General features: G+C 34.7%; 4 protein-coding genes across 10 annotated transcripts; 2 read left to right on the top strand and 2 right to left on the bottom strand.

The window, feature by feature from the left end:
• Positions 1-4,071, top strand: LOC113861599 (calcium/calmodulin-regulated receptor-like kinase 2). The gene is made up of 8 exons (XM_027494528.1): positions 1-149; positions 474-866; positions 1,339-1,492; positions 2,226-2,352; positions 2,628-2,710; positions 2,782-2,853; positions 3,436-3,639; positions 3,734-4,071. The coding sequence occupies exons 2-8, from the start codon at positions 541-543 to the stop codon at positions 4,034-4,036; spliced, it is 1,269 nt and encodes a 422-aa protein (XP_027350329.1). The 5' UTR covers positions 1-149; positions 474-540; the 3' UTR covers positions 4,037-4,071.
• LOC113861597 (phosphatidylinositol 4-kinase gamma 7-like) lies at positions 3,402-8,971 on the bottom strand. Of its 5 annotated transcripts, none has more exons than XM_027494523.1 (3): positions 8,804-8,970; positions 8,530-8,616; positions 3,479-7,127 (listed from the first exon to the last, which is right to left on the bottom strand). In XM_027494523.1, the coding sequence occupies exon 3, from the start codon at positions 6,873-6,875 to the stop codon at positions 4,956-4,958; it is 1,920 nt and encodes a 639-aa protein (XP_027350324.1). In that variant the 5' UTR covers positions 6,876-7,127; positions 8,530-8,616; positions 8,804-8,970; the 3' UTR covers positions 3,479-4,955. The 5 variants fall into 5 exon arrangements, with proteins under 5 accessions (XP_027350326.1, XP_027350324.1, XP_027350325.1 ...); XM_027494524.1 differs by having other exon boundaries at positions 4,554-7,140; XM_027494525.1 differs by lacking the exon at positions 8,530-8,616 and having other exon boundaries at positions 3,402-7,127; positions 8,804-8,971.
• Positions 8,972-11,576: 2,605 nt separating this feature from the next.
• Positions 11,577-16,919, top strand: LOC113861855 (O-fucosyltransferase 27). Of its 3 annotated transcripts, XM_027494927.1 has the most exons (11): positions 11,593-11,822; positions 11,908-11,975; positions 12,442-12,526; positions 13,213-13,283; positions 13,368-13,456; positions 13,570-13,813; positions 14,491-14,603; positions 14,705-14,795; positions 14,877-15,005; positions 15,175-15,722; positions 16,027-16,606. In XM_027494927.1, the coding sequence occupies exons 1-11, from the start codon at positions 11,651-11,653 to the stop codon at positions 16,484-16,486; spliced, it is 2,070 nt and encodes a 689-aa protein (XP_027350728.1). In that variant the 5' UTR covers positions 11,593-11,650; the 3' UTR covers positions 16,487-16,606. The 3 variants fall into 3 exon arrangements, with proteins under 3 accessions (XP_027350729.1, XP_027350728.1, XP_027350730.1); XM_027494928.1 differs by having other exon boundaries at positions 11,577-11,975; positions 16,027-16,919; XM_027494929.1 differs by lacking the exons at positions 11,593-11,822; positions 11,908-11,975 and adding an exon at positions 12,124-12,195.
• Positions 16,920-17,847: 928 nt separating this feature from the next.
• On the bottom strand, positions 17,848-22,021 carry LOC113863086 (transcription factor BIM2). Its single transcript, XM_027496501.1, has 7 exons — positions 21,845-22,021; positions 21,590-21,686; positions 21,348-21,417; positions 21,159-21,254; positions 20,128-20,558; positions 18,470-18,599; positions 17,848-18,163 (listed from the first exon to the last, which is right to left on the bottom strand). The coding sequence occupies exons 1-7, from the start codon at positions 21,936-21,938 to the stop codon at positions 18,053-18,055; spliced, it is 1,029 nt and encodes a 342-aa protein (XP_027352302.1). The 5' UTR covers positions 21,939-22,021; the 3' UTR covers positions 17,848-18,052.
• Between the last annotated feature and the right edge of the window lie 210 nt (positions 22,022-22,231).

The following is a 22,231-nucleotide window of genomic DNA, read 5'->3' as shown; positions in this document are numbered from 1 at the left end:
AGCATGAAGAAGCCTCCAACTCAGACCCCTTCCACTTTTCCCTTTACACCTTCTTTCTCTCTTCTTTTTCTCACTCTGCACCTTCTTCATAAACTCATCTAACTCAACTGCTACCAATTTTTCTGAATCAACCTTCTTCTGCATATTTGGTATGTCTGTCCTTCTGCTTTTGAGAATAAGACTTTTTTTTTTCTTCATTTTTTTGAATTTTGCTTGGTGGGTATGTGTGGTGGTGGATAATTTTATTTCATGTTTTTAAGAGTAGAAAGTGATTTATTTATGAGACACCATCTTTGAAGTGACAAATTATTATGATACGTTAATGATTGATGAATACATAAAGCATAGATGCTTCACTATTGTATATTGCTTTGCTTTTTTCGCTTGTATTCATCTTTCAAGTTTTTTGTGGTTGTATAACAGTTTCCTTCATGTATTGAATTAACTTAAAAATTGTGTTAATTTTGTGACAGAGAACCTCCCCAGTGATAGTCTTTTGCAAGATGATTTTGGTGTTTGAATATCAAGAGAGATGAAGGAATGGTTCATCAAGTTGATTTAGTTATTATCTGTGTCTCTGTTGGGGTGGCCCTTGGAGTTTTGATAGCTTGCTTCATATTTTTTGGCATAAGGTGGTACAAGAAGCGAGCTCATCTAAGGCGATCTGTGGATGAGCCTAGTTTAACAACTCTCCCAATAAGAGCAAATGGGGTAGGAACAAGCACTGAGTTTAGTGCTTCTCTCTCCAGTTCCATAGCCACTTCAAGGTCAGAAAATCCACAGAAAAACTCCCATTTAACTAGGTGGAATCATCAAAATAACGATGGGCTTGCTTCAGTGCCAGGCATTCTAAAGTATTCATACAAGTATGTACATTTTTTCTTAAGCATTAACCTCATTCTTTCTTTCTTTCTTCCAATATGTTCTGTTTTTGCATAACTAATAGTTGACATGAATGTAAACAATTTTGTTCTTGAATTGAAAATATATTGATTACTTGATTTGTGGAATTGGGAAGTTTCTATGGTCCTTTTGTAATGAAGTTTCATAGTGTGTTAGAGACCTTGCAAAATTTTATTTATATTGCATATTACTTTGGAAGAAAAAAGGGAAAATAGACCTAAAAGTGCTTATAAAAATCCATATAAAAGGTTTCGACAAGTTTTAAGTTTGCTGCTAAAGGCCTAACATAACCCTCCTCCTTTACCCGGGCTTCCGATCGGCTATGGGGACCATAGGCAAACGTAGAACTTAAAATAGCTTAGATAAAAGAAAAAAAAAACACATACTGGGACATTACCATTTACGATGGTATATCCGACATTTTACATGTTGCAGAGAAATTCAAAAGGCCACCCAAAATTTCACAAATACATTGGGACAAGGATCATTTGGCATGGTATATAAAGCCATTATGCCTACAGGAGAGGTGGTAGCTGTAAAGATGCTTGCACCCAATTCCAAACAGGGGGAAAAAGAATTCCAAACAGAGGTACATGCTGATAACTTTTTTCTTCTTTTATAAGCAGTCCAAAGGGACTTGGCGACAGTTGGTATAAGGCTCTTCGGAAAATAACCATCTTATGGTTTGTCGGATGCAGAAATTTTTCTTTTAAATCTTCACTGCTGTTTTATACAATGTTCGAAAAGGATTTCATAGTTAGGCTTTTCTTTGTTTTAAATTGATTGAGAGACTCGAACAGATTTTTTCTTAAGGCATCAAGCCAAGTTGTACATTACTTGATTCCTGTTGATTAGACCTGAATAAAATTGAAAAATTTGAAGGAACCATGCAGATAATCCTAATCCGAGCTTGCTTTGATTACCTTATAAGTTACAGCATCTATTGTTCATAGTTTTCCCAACTTCAGTTGTTTCACAGAAGCTATAGTATACCAGTTGCTTTGAACTCTGTTTTGAAATGTACTATTCCTAAATGAGCTGACAAATTACTTGAGTTTTTATTTTCATTGTGCTATATGGTCATCATCACTGACACACAAATCTTTCTGAGGCGAAAAGTTCCTTTATTTGCCAGACACAATAATCATCAATTTAAAATGGTGGGGATGACCTATTACCTCTAGGTTTTATTTAAAGTAATGGAGTTGGTTCTGGTTTAAGAAACTCCCAAGTACTGCACTTACACTCTGAATTTAACATCAATCACCACCCACCAGCTTAGCGTGAAACTTTTTATGATTTTTTATGTGATGTTGGTCCAGGTGCTTCTGCTTGGAAGACTGCATCATCGGAATCTTGTGAATTTGGTAGGATACTGCATAGATAAAGGACAGCATATACTGGTTTATGAGTTCATGAGTAATGGAAGTTTGGCAAACCTTTTATATGGTGAGCAGAAATCTTTCATGTTTCTCTTAATATCCTTTGTATGTGAGTGATAGCTATATATTAAGAATTGGATGATAATGTCAACACACACACAAAGATCTAACTTTCTTTTACATGTTTTTAGTAGTTCGCAATCAATAATAAATGTAACATTTTTCACCATTGCACTGGATGAGGCATATAGAGTTTAGTTTAGTTTTTTATTTTAACCTCTTCTTACAAATAAAGCTGTCTATAATCTCTATTGAGAATATTTGGTTTGTGCATGCATCTAGGTGAAGAAAAGGAATTGGGTTGGGATGAAAGGCTGCAAGTTGCTGTTGATATTTCACATGGAATAGAATACCTTCATGAAGGAGTATGTTCAACGATATATTTTCTTAGACTATTTTAAAATGCCTTTAGCTGATAAAAATATGGATGGAACAGGCAGTCCCACCCGTCATACATCGTGATTTGAAATCTTCCAACATATTGCTAGATCACTCAATGAGAGCCAAGGTAAGCTTGTTGCTACTCTTGTTTTTTAATGGTCAGTCTCATATTAATATATCAACTCAAACACGGGAATCATTTCCTGGTAATATGGTCTAGACTCCAGAGGAATTTGTAAATTACGTAAAATCAAGGAATTTCAAAAGAATTGTTTTGGAGATTATATCATTGGCACTTCTTTTTAAATAGTAGCTAAATAACTGCAACCTGTAAATTATACTCTTATACCATGCACCTCACATACATCACCCTCCCCCCCGGGCCTTCTTTCTTCCTTTTCATGTTGACGAAAAAATAGCAAGAGACAAATTGTTTGGTATTTTATTGAGTATTGATCTACTGGCAGTGTATTAGTGTTATCGTTAGGTTTTAGATTCCTATTAAATCCGTCTTATACTGTCCAAGTTATTTCTTCTTTAGTTCTTTTACCGAGGTGGGACAGAACTAAACGATTTCTTTGTTGGAATATACCCATCAGCAGCTAAATTCTAAAGAACCAACTAACCTGGAGTATTGACATAATATAGTGTAAATTATCTTCCTTTTCTTTTTAGGTGTTGATTATCTTGAAAATTACTGATTATGCAGGTTTCTGATTTTGGGCTCTCTAAGGAAGAGATTTTTGATGACCGTAATTCTGGCCTTAAAGGTACATATGGCTACATGGACCCAGCATACATTTCCACAAGCAAGCTTACAATGAAGAGTGACATTTACAGCTTTGGTATACTCATATTTGAGCTCATCACTGCCATCCATCCACACCAAAATTTGATGGAATATATCAACCTTGTAAGTTATTTTTGCTTTGGGAAAGGATGCTAACGTTATAAATCTTTAGACTGATGATTTCTTATGTATATGTTTATTTTTCATTTACTGCAAGGCTGCAATGGATCATGATGGTGTAGATGGGATTCTTGACAAGCAACTTGTGGGAAAATGCAACCTTGAAGAAGTGAGGCAGCTTGCTAGAATTGCACACAAATGTTTGCACAAATCACCTCAGAAACGCCCCTCCATAGGTGAGGTTTCACAGTGTATATTGAGGATTAAGCAAAAGCGCCTTATGAAAGAAGACACCATGTCATTTGCAAGCAGCAACTTCACCCGAATTGTGAGTCAAATAGAGGATCAACAGGTTGAATTAAGTAGAATAACCACCATGAACCACAGAGAAACACGGTGAACGGGAATTCATATATGTGGGGTGAAAATTCTTTTTGTAGTCCATTTCCTGCAACTGTAATTCTTTGTTGACAGTGCCAGTGTTAACACAGACGGGGTGAATTAACCACTTGACTCACTGCAAGTCTGAGTCCAGAGTGAGGGATACAAAGGCGGATTCCACGCTACTTTGAAACATGATAGGGGTTTGTGTGACTAGTAAATTTTTGTAGCTAATTAACACAAATAAATTCTATATTTGACCACCAACCATTTACTCATAAATGTATGCTTTCTGCGGAACAAAAAAGATATAATGGATGATTGAAGGAAAGGAAAAGATTGTTTCTTTTTACTCACTATATTATAGAAGTAAAGATGAAGTATAACTCTTTTTGCTTTCATTTTCTTTCTTATTTCTCTTCATCTAAACAACTTTAAAGTCTCCTTATTCTCTATTCATTTGCTACTCTGTCCTATTCCTACGTTTTTTTTTTATTCTTTTCGCAGACAAACAAAGAGTTTAAGACGACATGGGCAACGGATTATACCAGGATTTAAAAGAATTTCAGAAGCATTTAAAGGCGACAGACATACCAGAAATATCATATAAATCCCCGGGAAACCATTGATATACACAAATTTATTTTGGCACCTACCCTGAATTATTCAACAAACTAACCAGTGAACATAAAGTGGAAAAATATAAAAGAGGAAATCAGGGCATAGTCTTCATATCTACTGGTAGATAAGTTTCCCCTCTACTTGCTGATGCAAGACCTTACTACCTGAAAATCTTCATTTACTGCTTCCTGGATATTCACTCCTCAGCGTTGAGAAAGCAAAGCCTCTGTACTTACCTATAATTCAATGTGCACCATGACACATTGTACAAGCCCGAATATTTCATTGATTCACGCCATGTTTCACTAATAATCTCCCTAAAACTGGCATGAAGTTCCAAGTCTCTGTCTCTGCTTCATGCCCACATTACCACGTTTGCAATTGACAAAAGCTGGGATCAACAACCTTTGGAAATTCTCAAGAAACTGATTCCACTTGTCCTCATCCATATCTGTCAGCTTCACAAAACTTGAGCTTGCAGGCAACTCATTTACAGTTGTGTTTCCAGATGATGTCCCAGCCAAAAAACCACTCTTTTGTTTTGCACCCAAGTGCTGCCAACTTTTCTCACCAATTTTTGTGTTTTTCACAGACACGGACAGTTTTGAAACATTAGGCACCCGATTTCCCACAGGACCACTGTATTCATCTGCACCTAAGGGTAACTCCTCTTCACTCCCAGCCTCATCCTCCTCCATCACACTTTCCTCTAGTTTAGAAAGTGTGTTTCTACCATTTTCATTTTTCACTCCAACTTGGAAAGGTGGTATTACTTTCAGTTTCTCTTCAATATTTATAGTGAAATCCAACTCATGATCCTCACAGTCTAACTGAAACTGAGTTACACCTTTGTCTCCTACTTCTGCCTGAAAAAAAGAGAATTCTTCCTGATCTAACAGTTTCTTTGCTTCAATACATATAAGCTCAAGCTCACTAGGCTCTTCATCGTGACCCTGAAATTCCCGACTCATCATATCACCAATCTCTGCTAGACAGAGACCAAAGGCTGCTGCTTCCTTCAGGAAGACAGTGCAGAGAACTAAAATCCGCAAGCATGATTCTCTAATCATGGGAAGCTCCATTCTAAGCATGTCTGAATCACGAAAAGGGTCTAGATGATATATATAGTCAAGCTCATCATCTGAGAAAGGAATTGATGCCTGAGGCCAATGGATCCATTCAAAATATGGATCTTCCAAACTTTCAGGGAGACAAAGACCATGATCAATGGGAAAAAGCTCCACCTGATCAAACCTTCCTAACCCTTCAAGCTTCCTGACCAAAAGATTTCCGGCATGTCTGTCTGTGTTTAAAATTCGTATGTCCAAAATCCCAATCCTATGAACAGCAGCAACAGGGAAACTGGAAGTTCCATGATCACTTGCATCAAAATCATGAGGAATGAAGTGCTGCAGTGATGCAATCTTGCTTATTTGCTTCTTGTTATGATGCATACTACCATTCACCCTGTCATTAACATTAAAAATAGAATGTGCAACTTTCACAAGGGCAGTAGAAGGCACATTGGCAAAATGACCATGATCAAGAAGGTATGCGGCAACTTCTCTGAAGCCTGTCTCCCCAACCCTCACTGAACGTTTCAGTCCTGGTTGTCCAAGAGCTTTGCCAACAAAACCTTTCGGATTGTTTGGTGCATAAGGTTCCTCATCAGTTGGTTTGACAATAGCAACATTTTCACCATCACTGTTCCTAAAATAATATGCTCCTCCCAACCCACTCTGAATGGGGATTGGTTCAATGCCAACTTTTATTGCCTTCATAATATCCTTAACCAGTTGTTTTGTTCCTGAAAACATATCTGAGCAACCAATAACCTCGATTGGTCCCCCCTGATCCCTTTGCTGAAGATCCCTGCCAGTGGGTGAAAGGCACGGGGTAGATGAACTCCTATGTAAAAAGTTCCTAGTGAGAAGAAGTGGAGAATCATTTCTAACCACACTTAGATCATTCTTCAAGACCATGTCCCCACAAACAAGTGAGCTTTCCTCTGTTGGGACGTTGAATGCAACCTGTAATTTCCTTTTCACAGTATGGGCATTGTCACTCCTATCTAATTCCATCCCCAAAACACACCCAGTTTCAGTCTGAACAAATACACGTCTCCTCCCAGAAGGCTTTCTTTCCATTTTCTTATTCCCACAACAATCACTAGGAGGTCCTTTGAAGGTTGCAACAGCCATCTCATCATGTAAACAGGTGTCCAAATCAGGATACATGTAAGGAAAAGGAGAAGGGGCAAACTTGAATGCCAGTAGCAGAGCCTGCAGAGGTGCCAGCGGCAGAGAGTTTCTCTCTCAAGCAAACACCAAACTCAGATGCCGGCACTTGATATTGCAGAGAAGAGTTTTTTCCATAAACAATCATAGTCAATTCTGTAATATCGAAAAACTCCAAAAGTTCTCACATAACAACAGCTTACTCTATAAAACAGATTTCCTTCAACCTAACCGCTACATTGGAGATGTCACCTGATAACATAAGCTGATTAAAAAATAAAATAAAATCACTACACAGATATATCACTAAAGAGAGAATAAAAAACAAAGGTAAATTCATTTTGCAAATCTCAGTATTCAGCCAAGCATGAGAACAGTGTTTAAACTTAAACTTAAATGCACTCTTAGGAATTTAAAAATGAAATTTTAATCACTTATTGAAGGATCATAGGTATCTAATCAATCATTGTAATGGAAAGAAAAAGAAGTTGTTGAGTATAACCTCCATCAGTGCAATGTAATGACATCTCACCTTCACTTCTCCCAAGTCCTAACCAAGGAAATCAGTGTTCACCAGTGACAGTAAGCACCAGGATAGTGTGTGCTTGATGAAAAGAAAAAGATGTAATTGATTTTTATGAGTAACCACAAGTGGATAACTGGACTATTCACATGAAAGTGAAAAGTACCCCGTGTAATTGCAGAGGAGTTCAATTTTCTTTCATTTTCCACCCTCAACCTAATTTCGACCACATCTTAAAATGTAACTTATTCTTGCTCCCAAAAAAAATAAAATTAAAACATCATTCAAAACCTTAATTAATTAAAAAGTTAAGAGTTATAACTTCCCTAACCACTCAAGTAAAAGACAAACCGACCATCATTCTATTTAAAACAAAAAAAACAAACAAACTGAAAATAATCCTGGCACCAAAGTCTGTCTGTATCACGCAAATTGGCATGTTCATATGTGAACGCAACTATGTATGACAACAATGGATTTGAATCCTCCTTTTCTTTTGAAACATGAAATCTTCTGAGAGAAAATACTCAAATTTTAATTACACGGATCTAGGAGTGGCAATTCAATCCATTAACCATCCAATCCATCCTTGCATAAATCCAGCCAACCCATCCAAATATAAAATAGATATTAATAGATGGGTTAGATTGGATCACCATTTGTTATTGGATAGTGAACCATCCAGAATATTTTGTAATTCATTAAGTTGCCTAAAGTTTATTAGTGGGGCATAATTCTTTAAAAGATGAACCCTAAGCATTTTTATGTTGAATGTGTATTAATACTAAACTACATTTTATAACATTTTTCTTTTAAAAAATATAATATATTTTAAATGGACGGATTAGATATCAATTCATAAAAAATGGTTAATGGATGAATTGGATGAATTCTTATTAAATAGGTTAGGGATGAATTTGATTTTTTAACACATTTTAAATGGATTAATGATTTATCTTAAACCCATCCATTATGATTAAGTTCGATTGAAGAGGGTTAAGGTAAAAACGTTTAAAAAAAAATCAGAGATCCACATTACACAAGCAAAAGATTTCACGCATTATTTTAATTTTTCGTAACACAGATTTTAAAATCAGTTATTAAAAACATAAAATCGGATAAGATCCTCGCCTTTTCAGCCTCCAGAAAGAACCAACATGCCACAACTCTCACTACCAGAGGCTTCGGCCATCGTTAACGACTTTACCTTCTCTCTATCTACAACAACAAAAATTATAAACTAACCTTCAACTTTTATTTTAAAAAATAGAAGATAAAAACGAGAATAAAAATTTTCAAACCGTTCGATTCCTCAAAAATAACAATCGATTCGGTTCAGAAATTTGATTAGACGGATATTTTGGAAACCACATGGACAAATTAAAAAAAAAAAAAAAAAACTCACGGCGATGGGGAGATCGGAGCGAGAGCGGCGGCGCGTGTGACGGAGGCACCGCCGTGAACGGTGGCGGTGAGATCCGAAGAGAGAGCGAAAGATGAGTGTCAGTTGGTACTGTCCCGCCGCCCAATATCTTTGGTTTTCTTAATAACGAGATCAGACGATGATAGTACGGTCTTATGTCATAACTGATTCTTTTTTTATAAAATCAATAATAATTTATTTTTTATTTCAAAAATATTAGTACACTCTATCAACAATGTTTTGACACGTGGGGATAGTGGGCCAACCATACGGCACGTGGCAGAACTTCAGATGGATATTTCCCTCTTTTTTTTTTTTCCTTCTGCAGTTTCACACCATAATTATAAACCTTTTTTTTTGTGCTTCTTTGCAGAAAGTCTAACATAGATTGTTGTTTTTAGGTATCATCTTTATCATTAAAGTTAATATAAAATGTATAATAATCGCTTTATGCAATTGATTGGATATGAAATTTTTTTACGTCTATCTAGTTTTACGTTATTTAACAATGAGGATCTTCTATAACTACTAACCTAGACAAATTTATTTTCCTAATTTTTAAGATTGAATTTAACTAATTATTAATAATAAAATTTTATCATATTAAAAATATACTTGGATCAATTAAATTGAAAAAAAATGTGTGACACTTAACGATACTTAAAAATCTTACTTATTTTACACAAACTTTTTTTTATTTTCTTCCTTGTTTCTCTTAATTTAAATAATTATAAAAATAGTTTTTTATTTCTATACTTCTTCTTCTCGCATATAAAAAGTCCAAAAATGAGAAAACAACTGGCTTATCTTTGGTCTAACTCTCAAGTCCAATCATTTTCCTTCTCATGTCCCTAGTTCAGTTTTTTTCTCTAATCCTGCAGACAAGATATTCAGGCCAGGCAAATAAATAAAAAGAAGAAGAAGAAGAAGATAGTGTACTATTTATACAAATGTTTGATAGAATATTACTGTAATTTTATACTATTTATTAATTAGAAAATATCATACAAATGCTTTTAAAGTAAATAATATAAAACTATGGTTTTTAATTATAGTAAAATTTTATAATATATATAAGATTTTTAAACAAAAATCTTAAAACAACCATACATATTAATTTTCCTTTTTGGTCATTATTCATTATTATTTTTACCCATTTGACAATCTTAATGAGATATAAAATAAACATTATTGTTGAATAGTTGAGGCTAAAGTAAAATGCTTTGGTTTGATATTTTCCTGAAATAAAAAGAATAATAAATGGGAATGAATAAAAGTTGCTTTCATTGGATTTAGACTCCTTAGTGAGCTCTGGTTGGATTGCATAGAAACCTTCAATCTCTACCAAAAATATCTCATCTGCATAGGCTACAGAGAAGAAAAAGGTGTTCCTCAAAATACCAAACCCTTCAAAATCAGCAATAAATAACATCCTTATTAGTCCTTACCAACCCCCACAAAATCCCTTATTTTCAGGTCAGAACCCACTCACCTAAGTCACACACAATAGATATACAAATAGAAACATAAGCATCTATGGCAATTTTCAACCCTATGCTGTGAAAATAAAGGTCCTTTTATTTTACATTTTCTAATCTTTCTTTTGTGGTGCGTTTGATCCATTCTCTCACAAATTCCTTAGACGTCCATTTATAGAAGGTCCCACAAACAGATCCAATCTCACGTTCCAACCACTCCTCACGTGCCAGACCCACACGTTACGTCACTCTTCTCATGGAAATTTTTTCCACTATATTTTCTCAAAGTGTTTTTTCTTTTCAAAGCAAAAAAAGTTATTTAAAAAAAGTATATATAAAAAATTTACATTTATTTCATTCTAAAAATGAAAATGAAAGTTTAAGTCTACAGTTTATAGACACAAAATCATATCCTACTTCACTGTCCAATAATGTTAGGAAATTGTTGGGTCCTCTGGTCTGGTCAATAAGAAAGTTTTCTTTTTATCATTAATTTCTATCACCTTACTTTTAGTATTAAAATATTAATAAAGTGGTGTTTTTGGAATGAATAATTTAAAACTATTGTATAACATATTCTTAATGGCTCTCTTAATATATACATACATATATATATATATATATATGTGTGTATTAAAAATCTTCAATTAATAAATTTGTAACGTATACCAATAAAATCGAGTAACACCATAATTAGTCTTCAAAATGATAAATATCAATTAATTTAGTCTTAAAAAATGTTAACCGATTTTATTCTTATGATTATAATTTTAGAAATTAAATATGACTGTTATTGGTAATTAACCTATTAGACATAAAAATAATAATCGTTTATTAATTTTATAGTTTAAACAATATATATAAATTTAAAAATAAAATCTATTGATACTCGTACTGTCCCAAAATGTGTCCATTTTCCCTCTCTGACCATTATATGTATTTCTTCTGCGCATCCCACATGGCCCATCCCAACAACAATAATTACTAATTAATATTCTTAACATATAAATTAGAAAATATATTACAAATGAAGAGTTATTTTCATTAAATTTTTTAATTGACACTAGGTAGTTAGCATTTACATTTACATGATAATAATAATATTCTACCAGGTTACTGCGAACATTTACTACCATTTACTAACAAGACAGGGATGCACCTTCGTAATCAATGTTCTTCAAACTGACAAAAATTGCCGGGGAAGTAAAACACAAAAAAATAAATATATTAAAAAATGAAAAATAAAAAGAAAATGGAAGAAAGAGAAACAAGAAGATAGATAGACTGGTCCTGTTTCTGATCCAACTGAACCAAAAACAACACACTCTCTTCCTTTGTGTGTGGCCTGTGTATGAAGACATGCTTTAACACGTGGTTTTGCAATCTTATTGCTTCTGACTCCTTCACTCTGCTTCATTATTCTGCTTCTGAAACTCTGCTTCTAGAGATAGACAGAGAGAGAAAGAGTTTGTTTTCACTTGTAAATGAAAGGGGAAGTGAAAATGAAGTCAAAGATGAAATGGGTTGGTTTGATTGGGCTTGTGCTTTCCGCTTTTTCTATCTTCATACACTTTCTTCTTGCTAGATTCACTGAAATGGGTGTTGCAGACTATGATTCCTCAGTCACTTTCTTCTCTTGGAGACCCATCTTTGAGAAACCGTTTTTTCCTACAAATGTAATTTTCTGCTAACATATCTCACACAAAGATCTCACTTTTTTTTTTTCATTATGATTTATGGTTTTGGTCTGGTTTTGTATTGAACTCGTTCAAGTTTAGATTTTTCTGTACATTGCTGTGGTAACCCCTTTGTTGTATGGAGTGTTGGTGGTTCAAAATTTTGGCTTTTTACTCGGGAAAATGACAACGATGTTGCATTCAATGTCATTTTCCTCATGTGGGTCTTAGTCAGATGCTTGTTTGCTTTTGTTTTTCTCCTTTTTCATGGAAATAAACTCTGTGTTGTTTTTGTTCCTTGGCTTGGATCTGTCGGTTGTTACATTTAACTGAATTTGGATTGCTATGTGTATCCTATGTTTTCGGGGTGATAAGCTAATGAGCTTTAAGACTTTGTTTTCGTGTGTGCATTTTTATTTTTCGGTTTTATCCTTTTCAAAATCTTTTGCTGTTGTTTGTGCTGCAGAATCCCTCATATAGAAGACTATGGGGCCCAGTAAAGCGGCTCGAATCCTTGTATCCGGATTCAAATCCACGTGGAAATTATGCTGGTTAGTTCAACATTTCATCTTGATGCTAAACATTCTCCTGCTTCAAACTGCAGAGGAGTTTGTGTTAGTCTATGGACAATGATTTTTCTTCTGACCAAAATTGTGATTTATTTACTTTTTTTACTTTTGGTTTTCTATCCATTGTTTTTTTTCGCTAGAGTGAATTGAGTATTCGATTTCAATCTGCATAGTGGACTGAAAAAAGCTCTCTATGCCAAATTTTGGGTTACGAATTGAGTATTAGATTTTTTACTTTTGTTGTAGCTTATTTTATACTACTATAAGAAATGAACGTAGGATTATTAGGTTATGTTGTGTAGTGCCTCTATCATATATGTAAGCATATGATATTGTGTGACTGGGACTCATGTTCCCGTTTGCTTAGTGCTTCTTCTTGATGCTAAATTGTAACCGTCTTTCACCTATGGACAAGGGAACAAAGCATGGTGGTTTGTGTATATATGTTGATCATCTTTCACTGTATTGATTTGATCTTGTTTCTCTATATTTTTGCATGTAAGATTTATCTTAATTTAAATGCCATTGCCTTTATTTTTTGTAATTTGGATTATATGTAAAACAAAAGGTAGGTCCTTACGGTAGGAAAGTAGCTTGTATTTCTGTAGATTGCTGTTAATCCTCTTATCTCTCTATCTCTGAAAGAAAATGTCTATCCTTTCTGACAGGTCCTGCTTCACAAACAAATGGGTTTATTTTTGTTCGGATACTAGGTGGTTTTCATGAGATCAGGAATTCGGTAAGGGTATTGAGTTTCCAGTTCTGTATCATATTATATTTAAATCATATTGAGCTGATTGTATTGTCATCTTTTCTTTATCAGCTATGCGATGTTGTTGTGGTTTCTCGACTTCTCAATGCTACATTAGCTATGCCTGAGATCCAATCAACAACCAGCAGCAAGGGAATAAGGTTAGTGTTCCTCCAGGAATTACAGAAGCTTTATTTTTAACTCGTGTCTAATGTGATCTAAATTATGTATTTAAACTATTTCATTATTTCTATCTATAATTATTTTTATCCAGCTCTCAGTTCAAGAGTTTTGCATACCTATATAATGAGGACCATTTTGTCCTCTCTTTAGCAAAAGATGTCACAATTGTGAGAACTCTTCCAAAAGATCTAAAAGGTGCAAGGAGAAAGAAGGAGATTCCTGTGTTTAGAGTGCCATATTCAGCATCACCTTTTTATTACTTGCATCATGTTCTCCCTGTATTAAAGAAGCATTCGGTGGTTGAACTAGTTATTTCGGATGGTGGATGCTTGCAGGTAAAGACAGCATATGCATAACCTATTAGATACATAATCTGTTTTTATCCAATTTTTCCTTCCAGAGTTCAAGTTCCAAGATTTATTTGTCTGGACTTGTTTATTTTGTTTGGATGGAGTTGACTAAGCCAAGATTCAATGGATTATTATGCTCCCTTTCTTTTGCATTGACATGATTTAGATGCTAAAATTGGTTGCAAATTTGCTATGTGGTTGACCATTTTGTTTACTTTGCAAATGATCCTGAGATTAAATTTTGACCAAACGTATTTGAAATCTAATTCAAACAGTCAGTCTTTTCATGTTGGGCATCCTATGATGGGATGAAGAACAATTTAGATGTGGATCATAATGAGAGGAACTTTATTTTATTACTTTTTATTTTAGGGATTTATATTCTTTATTTCTGAATTGGTTGGGGGTGGGGGGTTGCCTATGATAAGTTTATTTGGGGACAACTACTTATATGTTTGCTGGTGCTTGGCACTGCTTGCTTCCTCAAACTTTCTATCTTCTGTATCTAGTTCTTCGGCAACATGTCTTCTCTTTTCCTTCATACTATTTCTCCTTTTGTTGTACACCATGCAAGTTGTTTATGATGATTCAAGTTGTGCCTTTGTTAATGTACTTCTAAATGATTTTCTCTTTGCTTCCCTTCCCTTTTTCTCCTATCTTAGGCCATTCTTCCTCCATATTTTGAAGAATATCAAAGGCTGAGATGTAGAGTCTCTTTTCATGCTCTTCAGTTCCGACAGGAAGTCCAGGAACTTTCTGCCAAGATTTTGCAGAGGCAAGAGGAATTTCATCGTCACCTCTCTTTTAATTTTTTCTTATCTTTCATACTCTTTTCCCCTTCTTTTGGTTTATGTATAGTTCATGATATTATTGTAGGTTACGAGCTTCTGGTCGTCCATTCATTGCCTTCGACCCTGGCATGACTAGAGAATCTTTAGCATATCATGGTTGTTCAGAACTGTTCCAGGTATATAATCATTGACAACTGTATCTTAAACTTCCTAAGCTTTTCATATTTAAGCTAAGATGGCCTTAAATATTTTGCTAGGATGTACATACTGAACTTATCCAACACAAACGATCTTGGATGAAAAAACGTGGAATTGTCAAGGGGAAGCTTTCAATCAACTCAGCTGAAGCAAGACTAAAAGGCTCCTGTCCTTTAATGCCTGAGGAGGTAAGAGGAATGTGTTTTAAATTCTAGGCTACCCAAATTGTTCATTGTCAGTGAATTGGCTGGATACTCTCCAAACTTTGTATATTTAAATTCAAGGGCATATGTTAAAAAAGAGTGTGAGAGAACCAACCAGGTTTATTATATGATCCATCATTCTGATCTCTTGCAGATTGGTATTCTTCTGCGTGCCTATGGATTCTCAAGGGATGCCATTATATATGTATCTGGGGGAGAAGTCTTTGGGGGTCAAAGAACATTGATCCCTCTTCATGCTATGTTTGAAAATGTTGTTGATAGAACTTCTCTTAGCACTCCTTGGGAGCTGATTAGGCTTTATGGACAAGAGGGTAATCTTGTTAATACCCCTGAACCACCTCCTCTTGCTGAAGAAGTTACAAAGCGTGCTGCTTGGAAGAATGCGGGTCCACGCCCTCGCCCACTTCCTCCACCTCCAGCAAGGCCCAAATCATATAACATAGAGGGTTGGTGGGGTTGGGTAGCTGAGAGTGATAATGAGCCTGATAGTACAGTTATGGAACTGAGGACCAATGCCCATAAATTACTATGGGAAGCTATTGACTATGCGATTTGTGTTGAAGCTGATGTATTCATCCCTGGATTTGACCATGATGGGAAGGGGCATCCAAATTTTGCTAGCTTGGTGATTGGGCACAGGCTGTATCAGTCGGCTGCATTAAAGACATTTAGACCTGACAGGTAAATTCCTCTACTTCAATGTATTTAGTGCAATTTTTGCAATGGAAATAACTTTGAAACATCATACAGAATGTTATCTTAATCAGTCAAGTTAGATATCAAGTTCTTGAAAGTTTCAAATCTCTTTTATATCTTATATAAACTTTGTAAGTGGAAGAGAATCTAAAGAAATGATTCAGAGAAAAATGATTAGGAAAGTTTGTAAGTTCATAAATAATTATGAAACAAAAGCATAAGTAATGCTTATAAACTTGAAGAAGATTTACAATTTTAATACTTTGCAATCATACTTACGCTGATGCAGAAAGGAAGCTGCTAAACTTGTAGATGAGATTCGTGACCATATGTATCAAGCAAATCATACTTGGCTGAAGTCAGTTCGTAGGCATTTGAGGAAAACATTACTTGATGGAATTATAGAAGCATCGAATAAATCTAAACCACTATCCTTTCTCTCTCATCCAGTTCCTGAATGTTCTTGCTTGCAGCATGAATTCTTTGAAGCATCAAAGAATTCTTCTAGTCCTGTAACATCCCAATTATGGACATCTCTTAGTGTTGTTCAACGGTGTCCTGCATGGATGAACACTGGTCCAATCTCTCAATCAAAAGACAAGGAAAATGAAGAAGATTTAGATGATGATGATTCTGTATCTGAGTTATTTATTGGACAAAGCGGTGAAAATCATGAAAGTGATGGAGAAATAAACACTAAAGAAGAAAATCAATTTGAGGATCAGGAAGAGGATGGTGGGGAAAGATGACATCAAGATAATGTGTTGATGGTCCATCTTACAATTGATAATTGATTCACATTCTCGAATCTTCAGATCCATGTACATAATCGTTGTTGCTTCCAACTGTTGCTTACTGAATTCATTTTTGGGTGAGGGAAGCAGAAAAGCCATTTAAATGTGGCTTTGTAACTGAGTCAGGAATTTCATTCATAGTAGAGAATCATCTGTATGACACTAGTGTTTTTATTTTGATTTTTGGCTCAAGTTTTGAAATATATAGGTTAATTGTTGACCTCATATCAGTTTTGATGTAACCTTGGACGATCTTCCTAGTTAATATTAGGTTCAGTTTGGATTCTTTGCTAGGAAAATTCCCTGGTTGTCGAAGGTGCACATTCTTAGACTATTTATTTAACTCCATTTTTGTACCTGATGAGAAAAGTAAATCACCCATTTTATTTATTGACTGAGAAGAACTAAGATATGACACTATCATGTTATAGTTTTTCACTTTTATTTCAAATGAACCACTACCTTAATTCTTGAGATTATAAGCATTGTTTACTTTAGTCCTTTTACAGAATATTGGTACCTTGTGATGCAAAACATTTCAAAATTTGATTCACTTTGGTTATTGTCTATTACGGTTTTTCCTTGGTATTAAAGGTTAGTGGATGAATTTTTATAATAATGTATGAAGTCAGAGGCTAAAGTTAGAAATTAATGTAACAAGGTTTATAATCATGTGAATCAAAGTGATGGTTTACTTCTTTTCTGTCGGGTATGTATGCGAGGACTAAGGGAATAATGCTTGTAATAAGAATTAAAGTGGGGATTTATTCATTTTTTTTCCCCCTGCCTATACATGGGCACTAGGAATGCAGGTTATTTCTACTGTTTCATCATGAACATGGATATTCTATAATTTTGTAACTGGGCGCTTGCATTTCATATTTGCTGCTATTAAACTCTAATATTATCCAATATTAAGTGACTCACAAAATGGTTTTGACGTTAGAACGCTTGGTAAAATACTAATATCGTTTATCAATTTAATTGCTTATTACTAGAAAACCTTTTTGAGGAGACAAATTCTGGTTACAAATTATTATGTCAAGTAATACAATTTTAAACCTTTCAAAAAATACTGTATTTGCGTGTAATTTGTCAACAAAAATTTGATGTGACATGGTAAGTTATACAGCATACTGTAATTCTCACGTGTAAACTCATCCATCATCCAGAATACCTGGTGAACATAACCGCCAATAACCAGCATTGTTGCCAAAAATTATCCATTAAAAAAATATCAAAACATTAATATATGCCATTAAAATATCGAGCACACTCTAAGGCATTGAAATGGAAAACTCAAGTAGACGCACAAGCATATAATATGACATTTTATTTAATAATGTCCTAGTTCCAAAACCAGAATCATGAAATATACATTTTATCTGGATCTAACCAGCATGGCAAAAATGAAGTGTCCCACCCCAATCCCAATTTTAATCTCATGTTAAGACCAAAATAATAATAATTAACAATAATAATGAACCGGGACAAAATGAACATGAGGCATGAGGGGTATAGCTAGCTTGCTTCTTGTCTAAGCCTTTTAGGACATTGTTCAGAATCCTCATTGCAGTAATCAACTCCGGAACCTGCTATTGCTCGATTGTTCACAAAATGGTTTTCATGATCCTGAACAAATAATATTTGGTATTATATTTGATGGGAAATGAAAGATTATGATGTAAAACTTAGAACTGTTAACAACAGTGCATGGTTTACTAGTTCTAAATTGGCTAGCTCAAATATAAAGATTTGAAGATATACATTGGCAGCAAATTATTCTTGCCTTTTTCTTTTGAATGAATAATACATAATGGCATCTATAATATGCGGTCAAAAGGGAAATAATAATGTTGCAAAAAATCCTCCAAAAATAGTTTTAGTTTGATTAACTTTGTGGGCCAAAAGATGAAGAAAAGAGAGTATAGAGAAAACCTTTGCACCATATGCAGTGGGGGTCAACTCAGTATTGGTTCGTCTACCAACATCAAATTGCACTGAGACACTAGTCTGGGACATATCTACACCCGAAGACTGCAGTGCTTGTGTGAGATTATCTAATATTCTGTTACACGCACAGAAAACCAGTCAGCAATGGCATAAATGATACCCACTTCAATTATCCTTGAGGTGATGGACTATGCTAAAGAATTAATTTCCCTAGAAGAAATGATGCTGACTGCAATAAGAAGATTATGGAACCCTTGAAAATTTCTTACATCAAATTTCCTTTTCTTTGATGATGGATTCTCATGCCCAATTCTAGTCAGCAGTGTCTCTACTAACTTATGTTGTACTGGTCATAAAACTTGGATCAGTAAAAATGTCTTCTAAAATTGCAGAGTATTTGACAAGGCTCAAGTGGAGAAAAAGATGCACAGAATTCATCTCAAACTATCAAAGCATTAAACCAGTCCACTTGGTATCTTCCTTAATTGCCTAATGATTTGAAGTGGAATGCTAAACTACATATTTAAGCTAGAAGGAATCAGCTATCAGATTTCAGTAAAATAGTTATTAAATCAAGAATACATATGACATACAACTTCACAGAGACACTCCTGTTGTTAATACCATTCAGATATTTTTTTCCAGGCTTTCTTTTCACAGGAGTTTGACAAGATTATCAAATTGACAAGTGCAATCTTAAACAATGAAATCGGAACTAAAAAACAAACCAAAAATCCTAATTGGTTTAGAGTGCATAATTCCATGCCATGGAGAGCAGGACAGGTAAGGGGATCAATTTGAGAATGTTATAGCTTATTTTGAGCCCTAAACCATATATAAATATATGGTTCAAGATTTGTTTGAATGAATCCCATTCTTCTCATTATCAAACTCTCTTTTAAATTTGGTATCACACTCCCTCTCTGCCCTGCACTCTCCCACTTTCACTCCCTAGTAAAAAATTTCCTCTAGTTAACTGAAAAAAAAACAAAATGAATAACTTTAAGACATCTAAAAGAAAAAAACACACCACCTTTTTTTTTTCCAGAATCTTAGATTCTCAAAGAGAAAAGAAACAAATTGAAAAACCACAGCTTGTTTCGAATCAAGGGATTGTTAGAAAGTGGACTCAGGGATTGCACCACCAAGGGCAGATTCAGGTGGAGGTAAGCATGTGCCCCATCCCCTCCGTCCTTTTATTTAAAATATATATGTAAGACTATTTTTTTATTTATTTATAAAAGATCTATTATTTTATAATTTACTATGTGTGCTAAAGTTTATTCACTTTTCGCCCCTCAAATATTTTCTGGATCCATCCTTGTCAGTGCCCCTTCTTTTATTCCAATGATTAGCAGATTGGCAAGTTCCAGATATTGATCATGGTCCCAGTGTGAGAAAGAATAAATTTGAGAGGAAGACAATTTAAGAGAGAAAATTGGTTGAAATAAGAGACAGACAATGAAGTGTGAGAGCTACTTTCCTTTTCATTTTATTTAAAAGGGATTGTTGAGGGGGCAGGGGGGATGGTCACACAGAGTGTCTGTACACACACACAAACCGTTCACAGTTGTAGCTTCAAGCAAATAGTTAACACAAAGTTGGTGAAGAAAAGCAACTACGAACTTATCAAAGAAACTCACCCCTGAGAATAGGCACTTGAGATGCTATCTGATCCATTTTCAATTGCAAGCTCCTCTTCTTCCTTCAATGTATTATTATGTGGAAGAATATAGTTGCCCTTGTTTGGTTTATTTAGCCACACTTGAGGCTGGGTATGGGAAGGCATGTCAATATTAGATACAGGTTCCTGCAGATGTTGGGTGGCCATACCACTGCTAACAACTGGGTCAAACATGTCCAATCGCATTTGCATGGTCAGGGGAACTGCTTCTGTAGCCGAACCAGGGGTATGGCTTTTCTGAATAGTTGTTGCTGAGAAGTCAGACTCTATTGCGTTCTGTATATTTTTGGGCAATGATGAACAGACATCATTATTTTTCTCATTTACGGATCCATTTTGTATGGCTTGAGAAGGATCTGTAGTATTTTCTGCAGGCCCATGATGATTTCTCTGAAAAAAAAGTTGAGAAGCATAAAATTTAGATAAAGAGCCATTGTTACTATTTCAAGGCACTAAAAGTTACAACCAACTACTGTGACAAATATACATTGAAATTGTCATAATTCCATCCCTGAACTCATTCAAATATGTATACTGGGCTACTGGCTCCGGGAGAAAAAGGATACTGTAATTGAAGGGGAAAAAAACCTACATGCAGACATATGAAAGCAAAGAACAACATAAAACGGTGAAATCCTAAGCATGAAGGAACTCAAATTGTAGTATGAGAAATGTCATGCAGTTGGCATCGTAAGTAGATGAAATATTATTCGTGATTGCTGTGTTTCTTTTGCAGTATATATAAAACAAATCCTCATGGCTCATACAATTGGACAATCATTAGTTTCACAATGTTCTGCAACTGTGTAGGTAAAATTAGATTGCCTCGTAAAGATCCAATTTTAGAAATGAGGTGGCATCAATCAAGAAAGATGCTGTAATGCAGACTTGCCTTGTCATGCATGTGCACAACATTTCACAAATCAAGGTCCAAAGTGAACTCAGACACTCAGAAAAATGCACACATTACACCATTCCAAATAATTTTACCCATGGAATTAATTTCGTTGGCTCCTGATTCCATCCTTCATAAGACTGTTCATAAATTTGTATTTTTTCCTGTAGGAACTGAATATACTCAATAACCTGCATATTAAATGAAGGAAAATTCATAATTTAGTTACAAGAGCATAATTAGTCTTAAGATGTATACAAGAAATAAATGATTGAGTGAAGTACCTCCAACAAGAAGGAGGCCTTATCTCTTTTTTGATCATTTTGAGGTATGAGATCTCTCAGAACTTGAAATCTGCCTCACAAATATAAGTATTCTTTTCAAGCAACCAAATATTATCAAACAATAAACACTAATATAAGAATTTTAGCAAGCTTTCACTCAAAATCTATACACACAAACACCTCAACAAAAAAATTGTGTTTTTTTTTCTTCTTAAAATAATAATAATAAAAAAAAAACTTGCCTTTCGTTAATCTTGCTCCTTCTACGCTGTTCAGTCTCTGAATGCTTTGAACGATGTGGGTTCACTCTCTTCCCGCTGCTGGGTTCATCCACCTTGACTGCCAAGTCACAACGTAATAATCATATTTCAAAATGAAAATGAATCGCAGAATGCAATTGAAGTGACAAAAAGAGAAGAAATTTGAGACACCCATCAATCAATCAAGCGAAAAACACGGTTGGGTGTTGCACAACCAATCCAGAGAGAGAGAGAGACCCTTGTTGAGAGAGGAAGAAGTGTTTGCAGTTAAGAGTTCTTCATCTTCGTCGTCCTCGAATTCATCTTGATGCCCTTTTGCAGACCTAGCCATCTTCTTCTTCTTCTTTCTTCTTCAGATTGAAAAATTTTGCCTCAGAATAGAGAAAGAAAGTGCTTAGAAGTTAAATGTGCGCACCCTAGTACTGGCAGTTAGAGGTAGAAGATTAGCCATCAGGAGTTTTAACTGAATCAATCCCTAATTAACAATTAACAATTAACAATTAACAATTAACAATCAAACAATTTTTCTTTAATAGTAAAAAATTAAATAGAAGCAAATAACAATCAAATACTATTTGATTAACCATCAGTTTGGCCTTGTTTAGGTGGATATTGTTTATATGT

Source organism: Abrus precatorius, unplaced genomic scaffold (genome assembly GCF_003935025.1).
Source record: "Abrus precatorius isolate BTA unplaced genomic scaffold, Abrus_2018 Scaffold3, whole genome shotgun sequence".
NCBI lineage: Eukaryota > Viridiplantae > Streptophyta > Magnoliopsida > Fabales > Fabaceae > Abrus > Abrus precatorius.
Note: the sequence above shows the minus strand (reverse complement) of the source record. Positions and strands in the feature narration are given on the sequence as shown.